We start from the raw sequence: 24,924 nt of genomic DNA on the forward strand, positions 1-24,924 counted from the left end.
GTATTTCAGGGCAAAATTGAAATATGGATATACAGTGGAACCTCTGTTTAAGTTTTTCAGGGAACCAAACTGAAAAAACTTAAAATGCGGGAAAATGTAAAATAGAGGAAAATTACATGCCATTTTGCTGTGTTGGGACCATCAAGATTGAATGTATAATGCGAGAAAGTATAAAATCCTGGAACGTAAAATTGGGGTTCCACTGTATTTAATTTGAAGTTGTTTTCACAAGTATCTACACTTAATTTGAAGTAGATACCTGCAGAAGTCAAGGAGAAAAAAAATATCTTGGATTACCTGGCAACTTGGGGTAATTAGCCTCAAAGGCCGGTGGCAGCTGCTTCATTTACTAATATGTATGGCAGGGCAAGTACTTTCATCCATCAAGGCACAACTTTGTAGACATTCAATAGCAGTGTCATGCGAGAAATATGAGATTGAATGAATCTTCCAAAATAGACCTGTAGCACCTGGAAGTCTCTCCTGACCACCTCTGAACTAGAGTTTAAGCAGTTTCGAGACTGCTTCACGTAACAGCTTTCATTCAAAACATGTTCTTGATTGGTTTGATAGATTTGGTGTTTTAAGTCCACTTTATGCACAGAAAGGTTAATTGGACTGGATCTACAGTTTAAAGTGGGATCCGAACCACTATGTTCCTCAGGGACCCTTTGATTACAAGGCGATGATGCTACCACTGTACCATCGGGGAGGCCTTGTGATGTTCTTGCTCTTGAGTGGGTGTGTTACTTCATAAAAAAGGAATACTGTTAGAGATAAGTAACACTGGATTGCTTTCATGGCAAAAGAAAAGTCTCAGCGATCATTCAACCAGTTACGGTGAATTTTTTTTATGCTTTTCAGGATCCTGAACAGAGGGAAATTTTGAGTGGTCGTATATTGAAACTTCTCAACTCTTAAAGTTCACTGTAAGTGTCAGAAATTTGTTGAAAATGTATACCTAGAGGCACATATTTTTGGTAAATAAAAAAAGCAAAACTTCGGTATAAAAACTCAATATCGGGTTCAAAAGCGGTAAATAAGATGAAATTTCACTGTTATAGCGGTGCAAAAGTGGTATACGAAATGACATTTTGGTTTTGAAAATATGAATATAATCCCAAATTTGATTCAAAAACTGCACTATTACACAAAAAAAACATATCCCTCCTAATATCACATTAAACCATTACCAGAATATTAAGTTTATTACTGTATAAAGGGGCCCATTTTTGCATCTCAAATATTTACAGCAGAATGAATCAATTTTTCCGTGAATTACATAACTCACAGGATACTTCAGACTTCAGAAAGTGTCGCGTCGGTATATAAGTGGTAAATGTTGTGTTTAAGAGTCTATTTCACATTTTGCAGTTCATTTCGCGACAAAACAAGGTAGGAAAATGCACCTCACACCTTTCAGAAACATGAAAAATTAACATTACAATGTGTTCTTGCACATTTAGTGTTTTCTTCAAAAACTAAATATGCATGCCTTTATGTATACCTCATTCCAGAAATGCAAAAACCATTATATCAAGGTAAAAAGTGGGTAGAATTCATAATTTTCACATGCATAAGAAATTTACCATACTATAATACCTTTATATACACACACCCCACACAGTTTACAAAAATTAAGACCCTGTCATGATTGCAATAGCCATCACTGACATGTTAAAAATCTTTAGAACTAAATAGTACTTTAAAAAATCTCACCTTATCCACCATCACAGTCCCACTGGAGTTGACTTCGATGCCTGATCCTTTAAGGAATTCTGTGTTTGGAACGACTCCAATTCCGACAATGCAAACATCAGCTGGAAGCTTTGTGCCGTCACTCAGAACCACCTCCTTCACTGTTCCTTCCCCTTCTAGCTTCTCCAGTGCAGAGTTCATGGAGAACTTCACCCCTTTTTCCTCGAAGAAGGCCTTCAACCTGCCGCCAACCTCTTCTCCAAGAACGGCTTTAAAGGGAACATTTTCTCTGCCAACGACTGTAATGGACTTGGCCTTGCCCACCAGATAAGCAGCACACTCCATTCCTGGAATTAATTCACACGTGGTAGAAAATACTAGGCAAAACAGGGATTTAAGATATGAAAATTTCAAATAACTGAATACAGTTAAAAAGAGAAAGTTTAAAAACATTTAAAATTGCACTGAATTGTGGTTACAAAGAAAATATTTAACATTATTAACCTTTAAATGCTGTTAAGTGGATCAGAAAAATTCACATCTAATGGTGTTACTGTGAAATATTTTCTCTTACCTATAAATGAAGATCCCAAGATAACAACGTCCTTTTCCCTTGAAAGCTTAGCTATCTGATTTGCATCTTCGATATACCTCATTGTGAACACATTTTGAAGGTTGGATCCAGGAATTGCCAGTGCCCTTGGTCTGAAAAAAAAAAAAAAACATTAAATATATGTATTCAATATTGAAAAAAATATTTACAAATTAATTCTTCTGTAGGTATGTGTCTTAAATTTCATGCAATTTTAATTTGGAAAGATGCATGGATTTTCTACATCTATCACATTCTCTAATATTTTCTTCAAGAATCAGTTTTTCTTTTATACCCTTAAATAACACACTTCCTCCATAATCAAGAAGTAAAATGTTTTTAACTTAAGGCAAGCGACCTAACTACACTAACAGTGTTGCAAGTGTTAGATAGGCCTACATTGACTTTGGCACCGTGGAAAAAAAAAACATTTTATATTTGAAAACATGTAATTGACTTTTACCTTATATATTTTTAATTATTTTATAATAAAAAAATATTTTTTAATAAATTGAGCAGGAAAAAAGTTTCCTGGACCATATTTAAATTGAGCCATAAAAAAGATTCCTGGACTGAATTTAAATAGTTAATAGATAAGAAGGTTCCATACAATCTAGAACCTATTTACGCTTGCTGACTTCTCTCCGGTACAGGAATTTAACACTAAGGGTGCCGTGAAATGAAGAAGTTTGGGAACCCCTGGTATAGGCCAATACAGGCATATCGGTAAAATTTATTTAAAATTCCTGGACCTTTAACCTTTGAACAGCCAATGGGTCATATATGACCCATGGAAAGTATAGGCGAAAACAGCCAATGGGTCATATATGACCCATGGTGCCGATTACAACATTCATGTATTTTTAGAACCTTCATACTTGTATGTGAGGTTGTAAACGCTGACAGATGTTGAGATAAGACTTTGAAATGTCATGTGGAAGAAAACCCACCACCTCCCCCTTTCTCTAATATGCAAATTAGCTATTTTTAGCCAAAATGCAGGACTGTACATATTGCGTCATATTTCAGCCTGTATGAGGACTAGAGACTTAAAAGAAGTTTCACTTTGTTGCAAAAGGTCTATTCTTTGAAAACAATGCAAAAGTTTGCACCCTTTTTCCAAAATAACGGGATAAGAGGGGGGGGGGAACGGCAGATGTTTTTATTTTTCATTGAAATTTGGGGACTTGGCCCCTTTCAATCCAGTTTTTCTCACTTGGGCTTTCTGAATTGTACACGGTCATGTGCTCCGATGTTTTTGCTCTCAAACAAAAGTTATTCGAAGTAGATTGCTCAAATAGTCTCAGAGATATAACGTTTTTCTGAAATAAGTGTAAAAATTTAAAAATCACGTGAGAGGGTTACTTTCGAAAACCAGCTCTGCTGTTTAAAGGTTAACAACACTGGTTTTGACAAGACTGTCGTTTAACACTTACCTTCCACCAGTGGCAATAAACAAAGAATCAAACTTCATGGATCCTCCTGGATTTAATTTTATAGTTTTAGCCGAAGGATCTACAGCTTCTACTGCAGTGCTGGTCATCACTTCTATGCCAAATTGCTGTAAACATAAAATTATACATATAGCATTCTATTTAAAAAAAAAAAATTGACACTGAATCCCTTATTATGTAACAGCCACAAAGTGTGCTCAAAAATAACTTGTGAAAATCCTTGAATAATTTTAAAAAAATACAATGTTTAAGTCTTGTATTTTAGCCAATCTATGCGAGAGGTCACAAGATGGCACGTGGTCCTTTCTCTGTGCCAAAGGGAAAGATGGAAGTTTTTGGAGAAGCAAATGTGACAAAATACACAAAGAATGAAAAGGAGGAAATTTCACTTTAAAACACAATTTGTCATGTTGTATCTGTGAGATGCAAGTACAGTTTTATGAAAAAGCAAAGGGATTCAGTATATTTCCAGATTCTAACAGTCCATTCTAACCCAAATAAAATCAGTAGCACAGATACAAACAGCCTACTAAGCCAACACAGGAAGAGGTGCCAGGTGGAGACTGGTCATCTGTATTCAGACAAAGAGGGAAGAAGCTACAGAGAAGCTTAGAACTGCACACCTAATCATTTCTGAATAAACAAACTAATTGTCACATGTATTTCAGAAATACAGCATGACCAATGAGGGTTAACAAAATACATATATCTACAAATAAAAATGCAGTATTAGATTACATGAGTGAGTACTAAAATGATTTCCGCGAAACTTACTTGTAAATGTTCGATTAATTTCGGTGGCCCTTCCACCATCCACTTGGGAAACTCAATGCAGTGAACTGACATATATGATATCCTGAGAGCCTCTACATTTGCAGCCAGAGAAGCTCAACAATTATACAGGGTGTACGCAAAGCAATAGACATTAAACCTACACTGGGTATTAACTTTGTCCATGTAGATATTTTTTAAGTATAGAGTTTCCCAAGTGAATGGTGGCAGAGGCCACCGAAATTAATCGAACATTTACAAGTAAGTTTCGCAGAAATAATTTTCGTACTCACTTACATATTCTAATTATCAACCATGTTTTTAATACCCTTTAACATGAAAATTCAGTATGTTTAGTATTGTGCAGTAAAGTCCAATGTTTCCACACTGCTCGTTTTGTTATTAATTTTCAAGGACGTCTACCTTAATACAGGCTGTGGCATCTAGTATGAACATGGCAGCATGTCAAGGACCTGTTGGGATTTCATATTGGAACATTAGTATTATTATATTCTCTAAAATACCAAGAGATAAGACAACATATGACTGGTTTTAAAGTCATACCTTGTAGAAGTCAGGGTTTCGGAGAGTCAGTTTGGATATTTCTATATCCATTGCCTTTGTTAATTTCGGCCTATCGTAGGGTAGGTGCTTCTCCTGGGTGATCATCACGATGCGACCTGTAAAGCCTTCTTGACGCAACACTTCCACACAGTTTACGCCTGCTCCACCTAGCAAAAAATAAACAACATACACTCAACTTGTGAAGAATCACTAACATTACAAAATTTACTGCACATAGCAATAAAAAAAAAAAAATATAGAAATTCTGACAACAGATTCCCAACATGGTATGAAGCTGCAAATGTTCCTAAATCACGAAAGGTTAATAAATCTCTAAGTATATAACCACGAGACGAAAAGGTTTTTCCATTCAAAAAGAACTGCACATTTAGACATTTACTTGAAGAAACCATGATATGTATTATATATTAATAAAAAAACATCAAAATTTTAACAATAAAAGAACAAGCAATTAAAGATGGGACAGAATAATTGTTACTGTATCAGTATAGGCCAGTGGTTAACAGTGCGTGCACCTTGGCACCCTGGGGTGCCATGGCTGGCTTACAGGGGCACCGCAAAATGTTCCAATATGCTCACTGAAATTTAATCAATAATATGACTGTTCCAAATATGTGCTTATTTAGTAGTTTTTACAAGTTTCTGAATATAAAATGTTTATTTTTTAACTTAAGGCAAGAAACCTAACCACACTAACAGAGCATTGCAAGTGTTAGATAGGCCTACATTCTGACTTGGCGCCGCGGAAAAAATCTTTAACACTAAGAGTGCCGTGAAACGAAAAAGTTTGGGAACACCTCGTATAGGCCAATACAGGCATATCGGTAAAATTAATAATAATTTTACCGATCCAATATCTTAAAATTCAGTGCAAATCCCTCCATTTTGTTATAATTTTTACGGATATAAACATATAATCTCCATTCCCTACTGTCTAAATACCATATTTCAATGCATAATCGTTTCACCCTGTTCTTTCCGTCCAAAAGTTGGTTTCAAACCTTTCATCGCAAAATCTTAACACCGAGATTATACTTTGTAACTACTATGCTTCTCCAGTTTAATATTTCAACTGTAATGGACAAATCAATTACAACTATACTCCTCACAAAATGTTTAGAATATTGTTATATTAGAAAATAGGTGATAGACCCCACCTAGGAATTCAACAACACATGGTATCTGTTTACAGGAAGTTCTCTTCTTTTCACAGACATATGCCACTGTGCTATCATCTATTGCTTAATATAATAATATTCCAAACTGTCTGTGAGGAGTGTATTTCCTTTTAAGACGGGATCAATTTTCGCCAAACTGTCACAAAGAAATGATATGCATCGATTTGGACTATTCAATTTCCACATATATTTATGAGTATTCCGGGCTCCCCAGACCTGAACCAAAGACAATTTACTAATAAATCAGTTTTAAGTACTGGTATTACCAGCACATTTTCTTTTTAAAAAAAATTAAGTTTCACATAAAAGTTGCACCCACTTTTTTGTGGAAAAATTAAGAATAAAATCTCCCAACAATTATGTGATGAAATAGGTATGCACTCTTTGCATTGAAGTCATCTGGTAGTCAATTAACCATTCAGGTTCTTCAAGGAATTTTACAATGAACTGGCAATTACTGGTGTTAGTAAATTTTATCTCTGTACTTTATTGTTATCAGTCAAAATTTCATATCGGCCTATTCCTACAATAAATTTAAAAAAAGCAACACAAGCTTTCCATATGTGCAAGACCAATGCAACCTTCATTGTCATTACTATCTTCCCATCTGAACAATGTCCCACCTTCATCACGTGCATGACCTTCCTACAGGTACCTTCGCTAGCAATCCAGTAAATTCTTTCCTCACAAAAACACACCTCACTTCCTGATTCACAACTTCGTGCACAATGATTTTTCAATCAAGCATAGTGCCGATGTAACACAAGTTCCTAGACAGGCTGTAGTTGACTGAAGTAAGAAATAATCTATTACCTGCGCCAACGATGACGAAGGTAGTGTTGTTGTTCTTATCTTTCGTTGCCATTTCCTTCACCCTCTTATTTGCTTGAAGGAGATCTTTCCTTGCTTTCACTTTCACCAGTCCCTCCTTCACGGTCACCTCATAGCAAGGGAGGCTATCCAGCCCTGGAAAATCTTCTATATCACCTGGAAAAGTGAGGTGCACCACAAATAAATATACATTTGTGAAATATTTTTATCAAATATATGAATGACTGTTTCAACCTTAACTTAAAAAAATAAACTTTTCTTATAGTGACTAAACCTGTTTAAGGCAACAAGGAACACTATCAGTGTCCAGCCTTTCTGGAAAGACCCTAGACTGCCTCTCCCCTTCCAACCTTTCCCCTGGCAAACTGGAGAACAGGTCTGTGTGCTGGATGGCTGTAGGAAGGGGAGGAAACTAAACATTAAACTTGGAGAATTATTCAACTTGTTTTCTTGGGAATATCAAACTTCTGATGGCATAGAAAAACACATGCACGAAAAGAGGACAGGTTGAAGATTTTGTTTATGGTGGAAAAAGTTCAGTTCAAACCCCTATTTGATTAGACTTAACTTGAAGTTGGTTCTCCATAAGGAATACATGGCATTCTGTAAATACTTTATCATATTCTTTATGGATCGTATCTAGCTTAATCATAAACTTAAAAACAGCTCCCACTTGCAACATAGGGAGAAAATCACCTGGTGGAAAATTGTCCCTTTTCACCTTAATACTAGATCCTTTGACATTTCGCAAGTGTCTTTTTCCAAGCTGCCTATTAACAAATGTTCAAAACTTAGGTGGAATACTTAATAATAATAATAATAATAAAGTTGTGTCACCCATTGTAACATTCAGCAGAATGACCTATTTAAATCATGCAATGGTCTGTGTTATGACAGTACCTAGACTAAATAATACTCATTCTAGTTTTTGGACTTTTTACCATTGTTATTTTTTTAGAAGCGATTTACCTGGTATTATATTGGTATTGCACCAAGAATAATCCTCCAAGGCAACCATTTATAGACCATTTATACGATCTAACCGACTACACGCTACCCTGAAGACTGAGGCATATTCAGCCTCCGAAATGTAGGTAAATCTCTTTTAAAAAATAACAGTGATAAAAAGTCCAAAAACTAGAATGAAAAAATCACCACTGATTAGCTACAAAGAACTAAATAATATGTAATTAGTCAAGTTAGGTCAATATTCATTGTGATCTCTGCTCACAAAAACATGATCTACTGCTGCATACCTGTAGTGACACTGAAGCACGCTCCATGCCACGGACAACGAACTCGACCCTCTCCAAGTGCCCCAGATGAGAGAGGGGCACCATAGTGGGTGCACTTGGTTCCTACAGCAGAGAACTTTCCATTCTGCTTAACAACAAGGACTTTCTGATCCTGTCCAAGATCGAAAACCTTCATCCTGTGAAAAAAATGAAAAAATCAGTAACGTTTGGTCAAAGTTCCAATTGTTTAATTCCAAATTTATGATGGTGTATATTACATAGTTCGATGTGTAATTATGGCTGTTAATGCATACTTCAGTGTCTTAGTGATTACTTACTGTGCATTTTATGGGGAACTATTATTCCCTTCCATATATTCTTATTATTATGATTCTTTGTTTGCCAACACACATTTCTTTTACTATTGTTGTGGACATGGACTGCTGCTGCCATCTACTTCACATGCGTGGGGTGTGAGGGGGTATGTAGTCATTAAATGCTTTCATTGTTAGGTTAGGCAGGCCCTTAACATCTGGTCTCTAGCACGAAACCCCCTTCGAGCCTCGCATGGAAATTCGCAAAAACTCTTTGCCAGTCAACCAAGAATTAATATGGAACTACCTGCTCATGCAAACTACATTTCAAATCATAGTTTCTTTGATAAGTAATACCTAGTGAGGGTCTTAGCTGTGCTAATCAGTTTCTCCAAACTTCGAACTTACTCCCACAATAATTTCCAGTAATCTAAAGCGCTTCCCAATACTCCTATACATGTGAAAAATCATTTAACATTCGGAACAGTTACCTCACCTTCCATACACACATTTCCCATTCCTGAACATGTACTCGGTGTTAGCCTGAAATGTGTGTTTCAAGTTGAAGGACTTGTCTGAATAATACAATATTTCTGTACTTTCCTTCATCTTGCATCAAAACTATGTTTTATATGTGGAAAGGATGCTTCAATTAGGACACTACAATTAGGAATGCAGTTATTTGCAAAATCTCCATTTTACAACACAATACCTCACAAATTAATATTTCTTGTAGCTACCTTTTTTTTTGCTTGATGGGAGTTCCTCAGCTGCCATGTGGGCAACTGGTTTTTAGTCTTTTAGTTTTGAATATGAGCATTTTTTAGAATGTTTACCTGGATAGGGATTTTTACGATTTTAGTAACTAGAATTTTTAAGTGTTTTTACCGATTCCTTGAACCATATCCCTATTTAACACTATTTCACGTGACACCATGTCTGGTGTCTAGATATCTAGTTATACCTGAAGAAGGAGGAAGTATTTACATCCAAAACGTCGTCCGGATTAACATATACTCACTCATATAAGTTTGAAAAGTTTTAATACTATTTTACGTATTTACTTTGTATTCAATAGTCAGTAATACACACTTCCTTATATGTTAGCTACCAGCTTACATATTTCATTAATTTTTCCTTTCTTCTGTCTCTTGGTATAATCACAGATGAATGATGAACAAATACAATGCTTTTCACATGGTTCAAACCTGGTACACATAACTTTGTAATGCATTATGTTGACCACTATGCCATGGAGACCAGCAACTCAGGAGTATGAATCAGAAAACTGTGAAAGATCATATCGTAATCTAACCTAGCTTACTCATGTGTAAACTTTGAATGTGGTAGATCCATCTTTAGCTTAAATGTGAAGCTGTAAAAACATTTATGGCAGCCTAACCATCCTGCAATAAATATTCAAGACACACTTTTTGTATATGCATTTTGACATATATCAAATTGATATGATATACTTGTTTTTGTTATTCAAAGTCACTTGCTTGTCACTTATGGCTATTGTAATGAGGAGTGATTATATGAAATAGGTGGAGGAATGCTCACACGTACATTCATGTCCTGGCTGGGTCTCCCTTATCACACAACGCAAGGACACCTTGCATTGTCACGTTACCGGGGAATGATTTTGTTGTTAGGCTAAATGCCTAATTTCTTAGGTTAGGCAGGTTAAGTATAATTCTCTTAGCACAAATAATAAAAAAAATGCAGTGTATTTATGCTATTAGAAGCAAACCTAACAATGTAGGCATTATTTGTCTGATGTCAGAACGCAAAGTTGTCCTAGTGTTGTGCGGTAAGGAAGAGCCATCCTGGCTGGGTACTGAACCCAGGAACTTTCGTGAAGAGACAAAATAGACACAAACCAAGCTCATTACCTAGGGTTACCAGACGTCCGGTTTTTCCTGGACATGGCCTACATTTTAGCCTTACGTCCGGCGTCAGGGAGGAATTTCAAAAATATCATAAATGTTTTACATTTTGAGCATCACATAATATTAATTACGATAAGTGTTTCAATTGAACAAAGAGAAATCATGCAAGTTACAAGTCTATGGACTGTACTCCCAAATTCAATAGTGAAATTTATTTTGGTCCAGTCATTGTCCGAAAAGAAAAGTTTGTTCTGCTAGAACAAAAATGGAAGCAATTAATGAACAAAGTTTTGGGGCCACATTCTGATGATATACTGTTCAGTGCCTGAGCAGAATTTCTTGCTTTGGGATTTATACTGATGGAACAAGACTTTTTTCATTCTTATTAAAGAATTGTAAAGCAGGGTATAGAGAACGAAGTTATTGAACTAAAAACTATCCCAGATGAAACTTCTGTAACCATTTCAAGGTCATAATACAAAAGTTGAAAGAGTACTTTCATTAGCATAACTGACTCATGAGAGAAATATTTTTTTCATAAAAGTTTGGAACTGGTTCAGTATAATTTCAAATAGTTTTATTGTTCAGTCTCTCAGATATATTTTGACTAAACCTGAAAGTTTGATAAAAAATGTCTCCTCTGAGAAGTACCATGGGTTTAAAAGAGGAGTTTTTTTAGTATTGATTAAAAGTTTGGAAATTTTGCATTTAAGAAATAAGAAATTATACTTTTTTAATGCCAAAAAGTGTCAATTTTTAAAATTACTTTCCAACATGTTTTAGAAATGTATATTTTTATTGTGAATGTTTTGTGTCCTACATTTTGGGACATTATGTCCTACTTTTCCTTATAGCTATCTGGTAACCCTATAATTACCTCATGGTGAAAAATCTTTCAATATGTATAATAATAACAACAATAAAAAGTAAGCTGAAAACTAAAACTTATTTCTCTCTTTCACTGTACTTACTCATTATCTTTCAAGTCCTCTTGATTGCACACCACCCCTTCCACAAAATCTCCTTTGGAACTCATGGCTGAGTCTGCAAAGAAAAAAGTTAAAGAAAAATAAATATCGCTGCATTAATTCAGTTCAGACTTCTACGTGCAACAGATTCAGAATGCAATAAACTCTTGGAGAAAATGTTTATTTCATTAGATAAAAAACATTGATAAATTAGATTCTTTATGAGTTACGTTCTTGAACCACAATTGAGGGCAGAAGATGCATATGTGCAGGGATAGAAAAATATGGTTGCCATGGCACCTGAATTTTCAAATTCAAGTCGACTGGTAAAAATTTCTAATGCCTTTTTAAAAAAATAGGGAGCACAGTGTTTTTTTTCTTAAAGATTTGTGTTTTCTGTATCATGTGTATTATTAAATCAGAATAATAAACATGCCATTAAATGTGTTTTCACTGTTACTAGCCAAGTTTTAAAATCTGCAGTGATATGGTAGAGTCTGCCACATATTAGAATGTATTGCATATTTAGCCATGCCGTTAACAGTCAAGCCTTCTTTAGGAATGGCACTCTGACTCAAGAATTAATTCATCTTAATCCACTCTTGTATTAATTAATAAATTAAATGTTTTAAAATCATGTGGTAACAGTATCCTATATGCCGAATGGATTTCTTCATTTTTATAGAAGAAACTACTTCGAAATGAGTTTCTGTACCATTTTGAAGGTTCGTAGAGATGCTATCTTTCATCGTTGAATCTGTTTGACTGGGAATTGATGTATTTTTGAAGAGAAATATATCACCGATGTCCAATTCATGATGTAATCTCCTGTCACTGTTTCCAACCACGCCGTTGTTTGACAAGAAAATGATGTCTTTTTTTTTTTTTTTTTTTTTTTGTAACTAAGTATGCATAACCCAACCAAACCTTACCATGAATAGTTTAGGGGGCTATGCGGGAATGATGTTTGAGGCTATTCGTGAATGGTGTGTGGGGTATTTTCCGGTCATAATCCCAAATTTTAACTATGCTTGCCTAACCTAACCTTTCCGTGAATGATTCTTGGGGCTATGCGTGAATAGTGTGTGGGGCATTTTTCGGTTAGTAAGGTTGGAAACGCTGCACTACGCAAGTCAAGCTGCGCAGCCAAGTGCGCGACCATATGGTGTTACGGAAGCGAAAAAAAACCAAGAACAATATTAACTGTTAATGTCAGAAATTTAAGTTTTTCGTGAAACAAGCAAAGTAACACCTAAAAGAATGTTTCCAAATGCATAATAGTTAAGTACCAATGTAAAAAGTGACTAAATAAACGAGAGGATATTTGTACCGAACATATTTAAAAATATGTAGCTTTATCTGTTAAAAAAAAAAAAGGTTAGAGAAAAATGGACTTTACAGCCAACAATATATTTCAAAGCACACTTTACTGCAAAAGAAAATTATTTTGCAAACAATTTAATAAGGATCCACATTTTCATTTTCTTTGCAATATTTTAGGTTATAGTTTCAGCTGTTTAGATCATAGAAAATATGGATGCTACTTGTATGATAATGGCATTTAACTACAAAATTCACTTTTCCCCACACAAAATTAACGAAAACCCCACATCTTGTACACCTCTCAAGTCTACTTGGTTTTCTTAAAAGCTCTGTCTATTTCAAATTTCTTTTTTTAGATACTCATGCAATAAAGAAAACCCTCTCCAAATTTTATGAAGTTTCCTGCTCTGTACTTCTCTATATAATACTGCATTTCATTTCTGTAATAGTTCTAATTTAGGATTTTTTCTACTGCTCACAGCACAAAGCTTTTTTTCTTTGGCCATTTTATATTACTTTTCCTAACTCTCTGGTGAACTGCAACAATAAGAGAATAGATGATGCATAATGAGCTAGATTAAGGGGTAAATATATATTTCGGTAAAATTTCAGTAACCACCAAACGTCTCCAATTCCCTTATTTTCACATTGATGCTTACGTATTCTGCATTCTTAAGGATTCTTGAAGGTGGCATTTCATTTTTTCCATGCAAATAATCTCAATTTTAGACATATCGAGTACTTTTTTTTTTGTTCACTTTCGGTTGCGTTACACGCGATATGGCGGAGAAGTCTTGACTAGCGTTGTCTATGATCAGTGGTTATGCAGTGTTGCAACCTTCTTCATAGAAAAATACCTACTTTCGTGTTACTGATATTGTATTTCTTTCCAGGTTTGAAAAACACGAACCATGCACGGATAGCCCCATGAACGAGTGATAAATAGCCCCACGAACCATGCACAGCAAGGTTAGGTTTGGTTCGGTTAGGCGGTAACGGTTCCGATTGTTTTATGATTCCTCCTAGCACAAAGACTAATTATCGTAGAATTTTGGAAATCACTGTCACACGAAATTTGACCTTCCTTCAAGTAATGAGCGCTGTTTGGACTCCGTCGACAAGCGACAGTAAATATCGTAGAAGCATGGGAATGAATGTAGAAGTAAATCTGAACCTTAGTAGAATGCATTTAGAGACTTTAGTTTAATGCTAAGGGAACCTAACCACGATAGCATATATAATGAACAAAATATTAAGTGATCGCTAAAACTCTGCAGTATGTGTTAACAGACATAAATCTAAATCGAACCACGTAAAAATTACATTCATAGCATGATGAAATTGCAATAAAACAAAAGGAACTTGGGCCAGTTAGGCAAACAGTTAAAATTGTTTTTTAAAATTAGAAAAATTTTTTTTTTTGGGTTCGAAAACCCCATGAACCATGCACGGATAGCGCCACAAACCATTGACAAATAGCTCCACGAACCATGCATGGCAAGGTTAGGTTAGGCAGTTAAAATTGTATTTTAAAATTAGAAAAATATTTTTTTTCGGGTTCGAAAACCCCACGAACCACAGTTACAAAACTGCATATTTGGAAACACTGACAGTTTGTTAAGTCATGAAATGCACGCAAAAATTTGGTTCACATAGTCGACGGACATCAAGGGAACATCTTTCGTGAAATTAATGTCTAAAATTACATGATTTACCGGCAAAAAAGTTTCAGCGAGGGGAAAACACACTTCCAAGACCTTTCTAAAGTATAAATAAACTCATTTCGGTAAGTACTTTCTCCTGTAATGAAGAAACAAGTTTTGCGGAAACGAAAATTTTACCTATATTTCCACCTAAGATTCAAACCCAGAACCTCTGGCATGATTGCATGCTCCAGCACAGCCTGAAGTGATTCATGTGGTGCAAGAGGGCTTCAAGCAGAGCCTCTAGTCTGGAATATGCTAGCTTCATAATTGTTAAGAGCACGGATACCTCATGCAATTGGAGGATGAAGCTAAGACTTATCTATGAAATGTGTAGTTTCTCACATATCTAAGAACTGCCATGAATTAAGAAAAAATACAGAAAACCCATTACCATGAAATAACTCACCAAAACTCTGAGAAGTGTGAATCTTCATGGTAACAAAAGATGGAACATGAGTCGTACATTCTTTCTTCAACAGAAAAGAGTGAAGCCTAAAAAGTCTTAAACCCAACATTGCTTCAGGTTTATTTTCCCCAGCAAGAAACAAAGAGTGTGATTTCTGCAATGAATTGCACTCTTGTTATCTATTAACTACAAAATAGCAAAACAAACTTTGCAAACATACAGAAAGATTAAAGTAAAATATACTAAAATAAGTAAATAGGTTAAGGGTGGGAAATCCATAAAGCCACTACCATCATAACTAAAATCAAGTAGATTTTCACTATTTTTACTCTTGAATTTACTGAACAACACTCTACATATAATCACAGTTATGATTAACTGGTCCACTGAAATGTGATTAGCAACTATACACACTTCTTTAGCCTTATGAAATGTCAAAATAAAGAAACCAAAGCAAATATTCTATAAGAATGGAATTAGTAGATCTATCACTGTTTCCTACTGTGTGTTATCTGAATAATTCAACAAACTAATGCAAATAAAGCATGATAATCAGTTTAGGAAATATATATTCACCAAATTTACCTTGACACTATACAAGCCACAGACTAGAAGTAAATACTTAATATTTTTATGGTGCATATGCCCATTATTAAAAAATGCAACTGCTACTTCGCCCTTACCAATACATACATTCAATCAGTTCATGGAAATATGAAAATCTATTATCAAATTTGAGCATTAGTACGAAATTACACAAAGAAATACTAGGTTACTTACGACTTTATGTGAACTTTAACCCTATACTTATAATTGCAACCATTAAACCTCTATGTAACTACAATTTCAAAAACTTCTATAAGTTCCTTTTTGATTGGCAGAGATTCCACTAACCAGAAAACAAATGTCAACATGCATTTTCAATCAAAACTACACCAGTGTATCAAGAATATTGAGAATTTAATAGGAATTTTTATCAAATACCTGAACGAGACTCCTTACAGCTTGTAGAACCCATGCACGAACTTGGTATATCTCAATGAGTGTATGCACTCTGAAAAAATGTAACATTTCATTTTCAAACTCAACGACTTCAACATCAAATAGAAACATTTCTTTGTATTTTATAATGTAGATACAATTGTTTAATTTGATGATTATCTGGTATGAAAATTTGTTTTTTATACAAGAACATTTAAACTCTACAATGAACTCAATTGCATAATGATATTCGAATATTCTGAGACCATTCATTCGCAAAGTGATAGTGCGAAAATTGCCTCTAATCTACTTGGTGTCCGATGGAACCGGGCTTCAGAATATATTCATATGAAACCTTTAGCTCAATCTTAATTTTACTTCAATAATAGCTTAACTTTGAAGATTTTTTGCAAATATATGGACAATCCCTATCACATAAAATTAAGCCATAAAAGACAAAAAATCGAGTGGAATTATTGTACCGTGACATATGCGACCTATTTTCGTTCTTTTTCATTTGGCGTCAAATGAATCAGTCACATTGACACTTACATAAATAACAACTGTCAAAGGCTTTTAGATTACTTCAGTGAGAAACAATACAAGATTTGAAGAAACATAAGCTTCATTTACGACGAAAGAAATACCGTACTACTGACTTCTCACCTGATTCCTTCTGACACAACCAAGGAATATAGAAGTATTTTAGGAAGAGCATTCCGAGACACGGAGCTCTCCCATTGGCCAGAAGCCGCAACGAGCTCTGACGTGTCAAGGGGCGAGGCTCGCGTAGCAATGGAAGCTTACGGGAAATATTTTCATTTTTAATTGTCCATATCTTGGTTCTATTAACCATTTGAGGCAGAACAATAAGCAAAACGCAAGGAATAAGACCTAGGCAATAATATGAAGAACTTTACAGCACGCAATTACAATAAATGGCGTTATACAAATCAAACAAAAAGTAATCACGACTATCCTCTTATATCGCCCCTACATTGAAATCTGAAGTTGCGTATGGGTAAATAAATACAATTTTACGTATTAAATATTTCGCTACCACACCAATACTTATTATCCTTCATACCTTCAAATTTTCACAGATGTTTGTTATTAATAATTTGTTCATTATAATTTATATATCTAGTATACATAGGATGTCGCTGTTGTTATATGACGTCGCTTTTCTACGTATTTAGGGTAACCGCAACAATAAAAATGAATGATGAAATGATAAATTTGATGGGAGCGTAGGCTAGATGAGTGTGGCAAGCACTGGCGTACGCAGGGGGGCTTAAGGGGCTGCAGCCCGCCGAAATTCTTAGAAAATAAAAAAATCAAATGAAGACAGTAATGAATTATAACACCAGTAATGAAGTAAAAAAACAACTTTAAAATGACCCCCAATAACTATTTTTGTGTTTGAATAACTTTTAAAACGAAGGATTAAAATGGTAATTGGAGCTCGTATCTAATGAAAATAGAACAACGACAACGGGATATCAGCGAAATTGATTTTCGGCGATACATTCTATGAAACAATCTCATTCTGTTCAGTAAAGGTTAGATTCATGGCACTGAACCCGCGTACAATTTGAATTGAATTAACATAATCCTTGAGTGAGGTGGAAATGGGTTTTGGATTTTTTTTTTTTTTTGTAGATGTGAAAATCTTTAACTAGTGATGCACACATGTTTTCGCTTACATTAAAGTTTACACTATGGTAAAATTGCAGAAATATTCTACCTAAACTGATTTGTGTTTAAAAAACCGTAACATCAAAATATGTTTTTTAGAACTTAATAAATAAATAATAAATGGATAAAATGCAATGTCGTGGGAAAGCGTAATCCCTTAATAAATTCAAGAAAACTCGTGCCAGCTCGATGGCGAATCTGGTCAACCGCGTGTTCGACTTTGAATCACATCACTGAAGTTCCCGACTTGGAGTCACGTCGTGGGCATTGATGTTCTTTGTGCCTGCCCTTTCATCAATTTTATGTGATCAACACTCATCGCCGCGATTAAATATCAGTAAGAATAAAAATTCATTACAACTTACCCTTCCTGTAGACTTATGATTTTGAAGACGATGCTACCCACTGTCGTCTTTTTCTCGCTGCACTTGCTTCCATGGACTTGAGTTTCATTAGTTTATTCAAAGAATTCTAATAAAAGTTCTTGTTCTGACATACAGGGAAATAATCTTTTCGTTAACTTCAGGAAATTTTGACTGAAGTACTGTCTTTAGAGTGTCCATAACTTTATGTTGCTTGGAAACAGTTGACCCATGGAAGGATGCAAACACAATCTCAAATTGAATAACTTTTTCCATATCCGAACCACTACGTGCCTCCACCGGGTACCGAACCGGAATCCCTCGATTATAAGGCGATGACGCCACCACTACGCCATCGGGGAGGCCCTCAAAATAGAAATAGATGTGGTGCCAGATTCCTTAAAGCCCCAATTGGTACACTCTGCAACAGCACAAGAATGTTTACCTTTTGCACGCTTATTCATGGTACAGACACCGAATAAACGTAATACGACCAAAAATTACTCGCTTTAATATTCAAGACAAACAGCACAAGCACTTCTGTAAACGAATACCTGATCGCTACTACTGGACCTGCAGATTTTTCTGACATCTGGGAGAAATCTGTGCCTCGAAGCTGGCTTATACCGAACAATGAAAGCCATGTCGCTTTCGGAAACTGGAAGAAATTACTTTCCATTTGAATGTTCCCAACTGCAGGTATGAACCCCCTCGGTGTACGTCAAATCGTCTATCGTATATCCCTTACCTGGAGGAATGGCTAACGTAACGCTCTATGAACTCAGAAGCGAACCTTGGTTGAGGCATGGGTGTGTATCATTGTGTGTCTTATATATTTCATGTTTCATTTTCATTTCATTGCCCTAGTTTGCTCTATATGTCAAAAAGCGACGTGAAATAATAAAACAGATTGATTGAATTGGCGTTTTAAGTCCAGTTTAGGTACATTGAGGCTAATTGTACCTACAGTTTAAAGTGGGATCCGAACCACTACGTGCCTCCACCGGGTACCGAACCCGGGATCCCTCGATTATAAGGCGATGACGCCACCACTACGCCCTCAAAATAGAAATAGATGAGAACGTTAATTGGTTCAGTAACGATCTCGCTACCCAGCGAAGGTTTAAGGCTCGAGTCCCGCCTGGATATTGTGTCCCTTTGCGGGTGTCCATCAATTTCATCTTTTCGTTACTCATCCTCGCCTTCCAATTAGGTAAAAGTTACAGGAAAGCAACCCAAAAATAAGAAAAAAAATATTTGCCTCGTAATGACGCAATTTGACAAGGACGACCGCAAGATTTTTTCACAGGAGAGGCAGCAGTGCTCAAAGAGGGAAAGGTTTTGGAATGCTATCTCTCCAGTTAAGAAAATCCTCTTAAAGAAAATTCCCCCACTAGGATAAATTGCATAGACATCCTCCACCCACTGCATTTTGTCTATGATTTTGCAATATACTCGTACTTATTATGTTATGCAGCAGTAACTTCAATTAATTCTTGTCAACAATAAGTCGCCCCTGCAAAGGAGTTGCTGAAATTCTACTGCTGGAAATTTTTAAAATACAACACTACCTGAATATATGTACAATATATTGACATAATTTGATGCATGTTTCTTCCGTATCAAAAAAAAAAAACCTACGTGTTAAATAAAAGTTAAATAAGAAGGATACTGTTATAGACATTCGTATTATTAAAACTGATGGCAATATTTGCATTCATACGGCTTAGACGTTTATTATTGCGTAACTGTAACTTCATAATAATAATAGTTTTATTCACACGGCCACAACACCGAAATTTTGGAGATTCCCGTGGATGCAACTCGACAGGACTCATACCACTGCATTTTACATACTAGTGACTAGCGAGGCTCTGGCGTCTGGACTCGTGGCCATTATAATCCTTGGTGGGGCTCGTATTGTGTTGTCCTTACATGTTTATGATTGTCCCTTCATCCGCCTCATCTTATCACGATTCATCCTCATCTTCGCGATTAGCCAGAAGTAGCAGAAAAACGAAATAATAATAAATCAATATGCATGTATGTGTCGTTCATTTAAAGACGAATTTCTACTGGGTTGATCGCTACTATGAGGATGAATGATGAACTAATGAGTGGAAAATGAGACAAACATTGCTATATGCCTTACTATGGTTCAAACTGGGGCCTCTGGCTTCCTAAAGCGTTATGCTGTCATGGAGACCCGTTATATACATGTAGAGGGACTTACTTAATCCTTTCCGTTCAATCTTGATGCAGTTATGTCCACGCTATAATTAATTAAGTTAGTAAACTATTTGCATGAAAATATGCGCACGAGACACTACTCCCACCCCCCTCCAGCACACACAGGCATTTCAAATTGTTTCACTTTACGATTTTTCGGGTGTTCTCTATGAGAACTCTCATCTAATAATCATTTAACTTCATTGCTGTGTCTCGTAATCAAGGGGTCCCGGGGTCGATACCCGGTGAAGGCACATGGTGGTTCGGATTCTACTTTAACATGTAGGTCCAGTCCCGATTAGCCTTACTGTGCATAAAGTGGACTTGAAACACCAAATCAACCAATCAACCAACCAACCAACTTTATTGCTGCGTGTAGAAGTGTAGACAAATAGTGTTAAAGAACCAAAGACATTGATTCCCTTTTTGCTGAATTCAGCATGAATTTGTTCGTTTGCCATCCTCAGTTAACTTGAGAAGGTACGGGAAAGCAGTAAAGAAGAACTACATGTTATAAACATTGCTTCCCAAGAGTTATAATCGCCTCTATGAGGCGATAAACTTGTATGATTTTACATGTTATTAAGCGGCCCGCAGCGGAGGGATCCCCATTTTGACGTCACTCTAGCAGAAGACCTTCACGTGCCGCCGTAGCGCGGGAAGCCGGAGTAGCACCCCCTGGACACAACCACGCACGGCGCACCAGGCAGAGAGAGGTACAGAGGGTGGGGAACAGTGTTGCCAACAGTACGAGAGAAAAACGGGCTAAATCGCACCCAAAATGGAGCTAAAATTCACATCCAAGGGGCTAGATTTACAAAGGTGCGGCTGCGTACTGAAAAAAAATCTGGTTCTTAATTCTTGGGTGTTTTTTGGTGCAAAATTTCTGAAACCGAAGCACGCACGAACTAGTCTCTGGTCGAGCCTCACTGTTACGAACGATTCGTCGATTCCGCACCGCATTTCTGTGAACTTTCAACGACCAGATGCAAGGCAACTGAACAAAGATTGGCATTTCCTGGAATCGACGCTATCCGTAATTCGCCTCGGGCTGCACAGCATGCCAAAACAAGGGGATGTGAGAATGTGCACTTGCTACCTGCTCCCCAGGAGGGGTCGCAGGACGAGCTTGCAGGTGCAGAGGAGGGTCGGTTATGTGAATTCTTCCTTGCGTGTTGCAATGGTTCTTATTAAGCTGAAAATACCAAAAAACATTTCATTACTGAAAGGGCTAGATTTGTAGCAAGATTTCTCTCTGTAGGGCTAAAAAGCCCCTTGGGGCTTTTGCTGAATTTTGGGGCTGAGTACGTACTCAAAAGGGCCAGTTCTGGCCCCAAAAGAGCCAAGTTGGCAACACTGGTGGGGAACGGAACTCGCAACTGTTTTGTTTCAGCCAAGGACGTCCTTCCTTCTTGTGGTTCAGAATTTCTCCAGCAGCTGTCAGTAATAATCAGTAGAGGTATGTGGTTCCATCTCTTTACATAATTGTGAATCACATGGTGAAGAGTGAATCCACATTTTTCAGTACTCGAAGTGTGGGTGGATGCGGAGAGATGGTATCCGCTATACACTGTCCCAGCTAACTGTGGAGGAAGGCCGCGCATAACGCCAGAGAAGCGAGGGAAATCTATTGGCCAGAGCGAAGCAGAAGACACTGATGGGAAGGCTGGAAACTTTAGTCGCTCTCCCCCACTCCACGCAATTCCATTCCTCTCACGCAGGCACGTATCCAGAGGGGGGGCTTAGGGGGCTCGAGCCCCCCCGAAAGTTTTAGGTTTACACTAGATAAAATGAGGTTTTTGGTTTCTTGTGGTGTGAAATAATATAATGTGACAATAATTTAAGGAGATAAATAATTATCGAGGCAAGACTCGGAATGTTCCGTAACCCTGTTTTGTTAATAGCACGTATCCAAGATGGGGCACAGGGGGCTCGACACTCTCCTCAGGAAATATTTCAGTATATGTTAGATAAAATTAGGTTTTTGCCTTCTTGAATAATGTGAAAATAATTTAAGGAGAGAAATAATTATCGAGGCAAGACTGAAAATGTTTTGTACCCCTATTATTGTTAATAGCACGTATCCAAGGTGGGGATGAGGTGGCTCGAGACCACCCCTTCAGGTAATTTTTCAATTTACACTAGATAAAATTAGATTTTTGGCGTCTTGAATAATGTGAAGATAATATATTTATAAATCTGAGAGAAATAATTATCGAGACAAGACGGATTGTTCTATAACCCTATTATTGTCAATAGCACGTATCCAAGGTGGGAATCAGGAGGCTTGAGCCTTCCTTTAGGAAATGTTTCTGTTTACACTAGATAAAATTAGGATTTTGGCTTCTTGAATAATGTGATGATAATTTGGGAGAAATAATTATCGAGACAAGACTGAGAATGTTCTATAACCCTGTTATTGTTAATAGCACGTATCCAAGGTGGGGTTGAGGTGGCTCGAGGCCCACCCAGGATTTTTTGATTTTTCACTAGATAAAATTAAGTTTTTGGCTTTTTGAATAATGTGACGATGATTTAAGAAGATAGACAATTATCGAGGCAAGACGGAGAATGTTCTATAACCCTGTTGTTGATAATATTGCACGTAAACTTTTCTTGCGCTTTCGTTGTTGTCGCAGTGCACTTGAGCACTATGTAGAAACTTGTCAGCATTTGGAAGCTGCACAACAAAAGTAGCGCCCACACGTAGGACGATTCGTTGTAATTTCTAATCTCTGGAAGGCGGGAGAGGGTACGTTCTTGAATGAGAGAAGGAGTCAACTACTGGCAATATTAACGAATCGTTTTATCTGCGGAACGTTCTAGAATATAATGAGGATATAAATACGTGGATTCAATTTTTCAGTTCACCTCTACAAAGAATCGAATCGGTTAATGAGATTTCAGAGGTAAGTGTGACATTTCATACAGTCGATTAGTGATCAGTCAGCGTCCTCTGGTTGCTTTATAAGAGATAGTGATTCGAAAATGAAAACATTGACGACAGTAGAACTTCCGGGGCCTCAGTGTAGTGCTAGATCGGTTCGAGGGCCGAAGATATCAAGCCCCCCCCCCCTCTCTCTCTCTCTCTCTCAAGTGAATATTTCAGCAGTACCGGATATTGGAGTGGTTTATTAAAACAGAAATAAGCTGCATAGATCAACTGAAAATCAAAGTTTTGAGTGATGATTTAGTTTTGCCAGAACTAAATTCGTACAGGCTATGCAGTCCGAGAATTTCCTGGTATAAAAAAAATACTTTCGATTAAGCCTACTGGGTTCAAAATACATTCAAACACTTAACTACCATAAAGAGACAGCCGAAAATTTTATGAATGTCGAGAAGAGAAAGCAACAAGATGTTCCATATGTAGACATTTTTATGCGGAAATTGAAGGCTCTACCAGGACCAGAATCAGGGCTCTACCAACTGAGGCACCTAGCCATCCTTGACTTCAACCGATTTTTCGTTAAAATGTCTACATAGTACATGTCCTGCGTATATAAAATCGTAAGGTGTCGCCTGTATAGTGAACAAGCACAGAAAATATAGGAGAGAGAAGAAAACTGAGGAGCATTCCCACCGGTTGAGGAGAATTTTTTCTGTGGTCAACAAGAGCTACTACTTCGATGTGACAATGACAGTGGCCTAATAAGGGAGATTTCACACCGTGTCGCCTGAAGATTAGGTTTGTGCTGCCTTTTGTGTCGCTACGGTATGAAACGTTGCTGTTGATTGGCCCATTCCAATCGACATGTATCGCGTGTCCCTTCGGTATGAAACCTTCCTAAGTCTTGAAAATCCAAGTCACAAGGATGGGAAATTAGGGCCTTGTTAAGGTTAGGTGTGAAGGCAGGCAGACGACAGCACCCTAAAGGATCATATCCAAACCTGCAGGAAGAACGCATCTTACTTCAATCTCCAATACGGAATGATAAAAACTTCTGGTGAGTTGATTTTAAAAAATGTGTCCGAAATAAAGAGAGGCGTGTCCAGGATTTTCTGAAGGGAGAGGGGTAACGCATACTATTTTTAGTGGTCAGTCCTGATTTTGCCATTTTTTCCCTGTTTTTGACGTTCCTCTTTTTTTCTAAAAAAAAAGGAATACTGGGTCAAATGGGGTTATGACCTCACCAACCCTTCCTTGGGCACGTCACTGGAGATAAATGAATAAGCATTTGATCATACTGGGAGACGAAACATTAGATGAGTTGGGAACGGAAGGGTTTTCACTGAGCATTAATTGTTTCGTGATCCAGCTATATTCGAGAAGACTTCCTTTGTTTCGTGCTGATATATGACAAGACTCTGGAAGCTGTGACAGGCATTTTTGAACACTTGTGAGTGCTAAGGCCTGAATCTGAACAATTTGGTGGGTTTCGGCTTTTATAAGAGCTGCAAACAAGGGAGGACAAGACAGTTAGTGGTGTTCAGGCTCGAATCAGAGATACATATTCGAGAGCTGTCTGCGTCCATTTGGCACCCCACAATTTGAATCTCGCGTTGTCGAGTGGATTATCCATCCCGTGCATGTCTACCAGCTTCGTAAAAACACTCGAAAACACCATAGATGTTTTTATGCCTGATGAGAAGAAATGGACAAACACACATACTGAGATGGTTCCGGCACACAATGTTAATGCATGGAAACAGAGGAGTCGAGTGGTAAAAAATGTTCCGATTTCACGTTCTGATTAAAAT

At 36.9% G+C, this 24,924-nt stretch overlaps 1 protein-coding gene across 3 annotated transcripts in view; it reads right to left on the reverse strand.

The window, feature by feature from the left end:
* The window catches only part of LOC146002493 (apoptosis-inducing factor 3), a 29,407-nt gene extending 8,467 nt beyond the window's left edge, over nt 1-20,940 (reverse strand). The window contains exons 1-10 of one of the 3 annotated variants that reach the window (XM_083140376.1): nt 20,906-20,940; nt 16,601-16,617; nt 15,938-16,007; nt 11,522-11,594; nt 8,366-8,541; nt 7,092-7,265; nt 5,080-5,246; nt 3,727-3,851; nt 2,273-2,403; nt 1,720-2,045 (exon numbers count right to left, since the gene is read on the reverse strand). In XM_083140376.1, coding sequence (XP_082996502.1) covers nt 1,720-2,045; nt 2,273-2,403; nt 3,727-3,851; nt 5,080-5,246; nt 7,092-7,265; nt 8,366-8,541; nt 11,522-11,594; nt 15,938-15,971 — 1,206 coding nt within the window. In that variant the 5' untranslated portion in view covers nt 15,972-16,007; nt 16,601-16,617; nt 20,906-20,940. Of the gene's footprint in view, nt 1-1,719; nt 2,046-2,272; nt 2,404-3,726; nt 3,852-5,079; nt 5,247-7,091; nt 7,266-8,365; nt 8,542-11,521; nt 11,595-14,953; nt 15,052-15,937; nt 16,008-16,486; nt 16,618-20,905 lie in introns of those variants that run through there. The other 2 variants (XM_083140375.1, XM_083140374.1) reach the window with 2 other exon arrangements.
* Between the last annotated feature and the right edge of the window lie 3,984 nt (nt 20,941-24,924).

The sequence above is a fragment of the Lepisma saccharinum genome, chromosome 18 (genome assembly GCF_977018435.1).
Source record: "Lepisma saccharinum chromosome 18, izLepSacc3.1, whole genome shotgun sequence".
NCBI lineage: Eukaryota > Metazoa > Arthropoda > Insecta > Zygentoma > Lepismatidae > Lepisma > Lepisma saccharinum.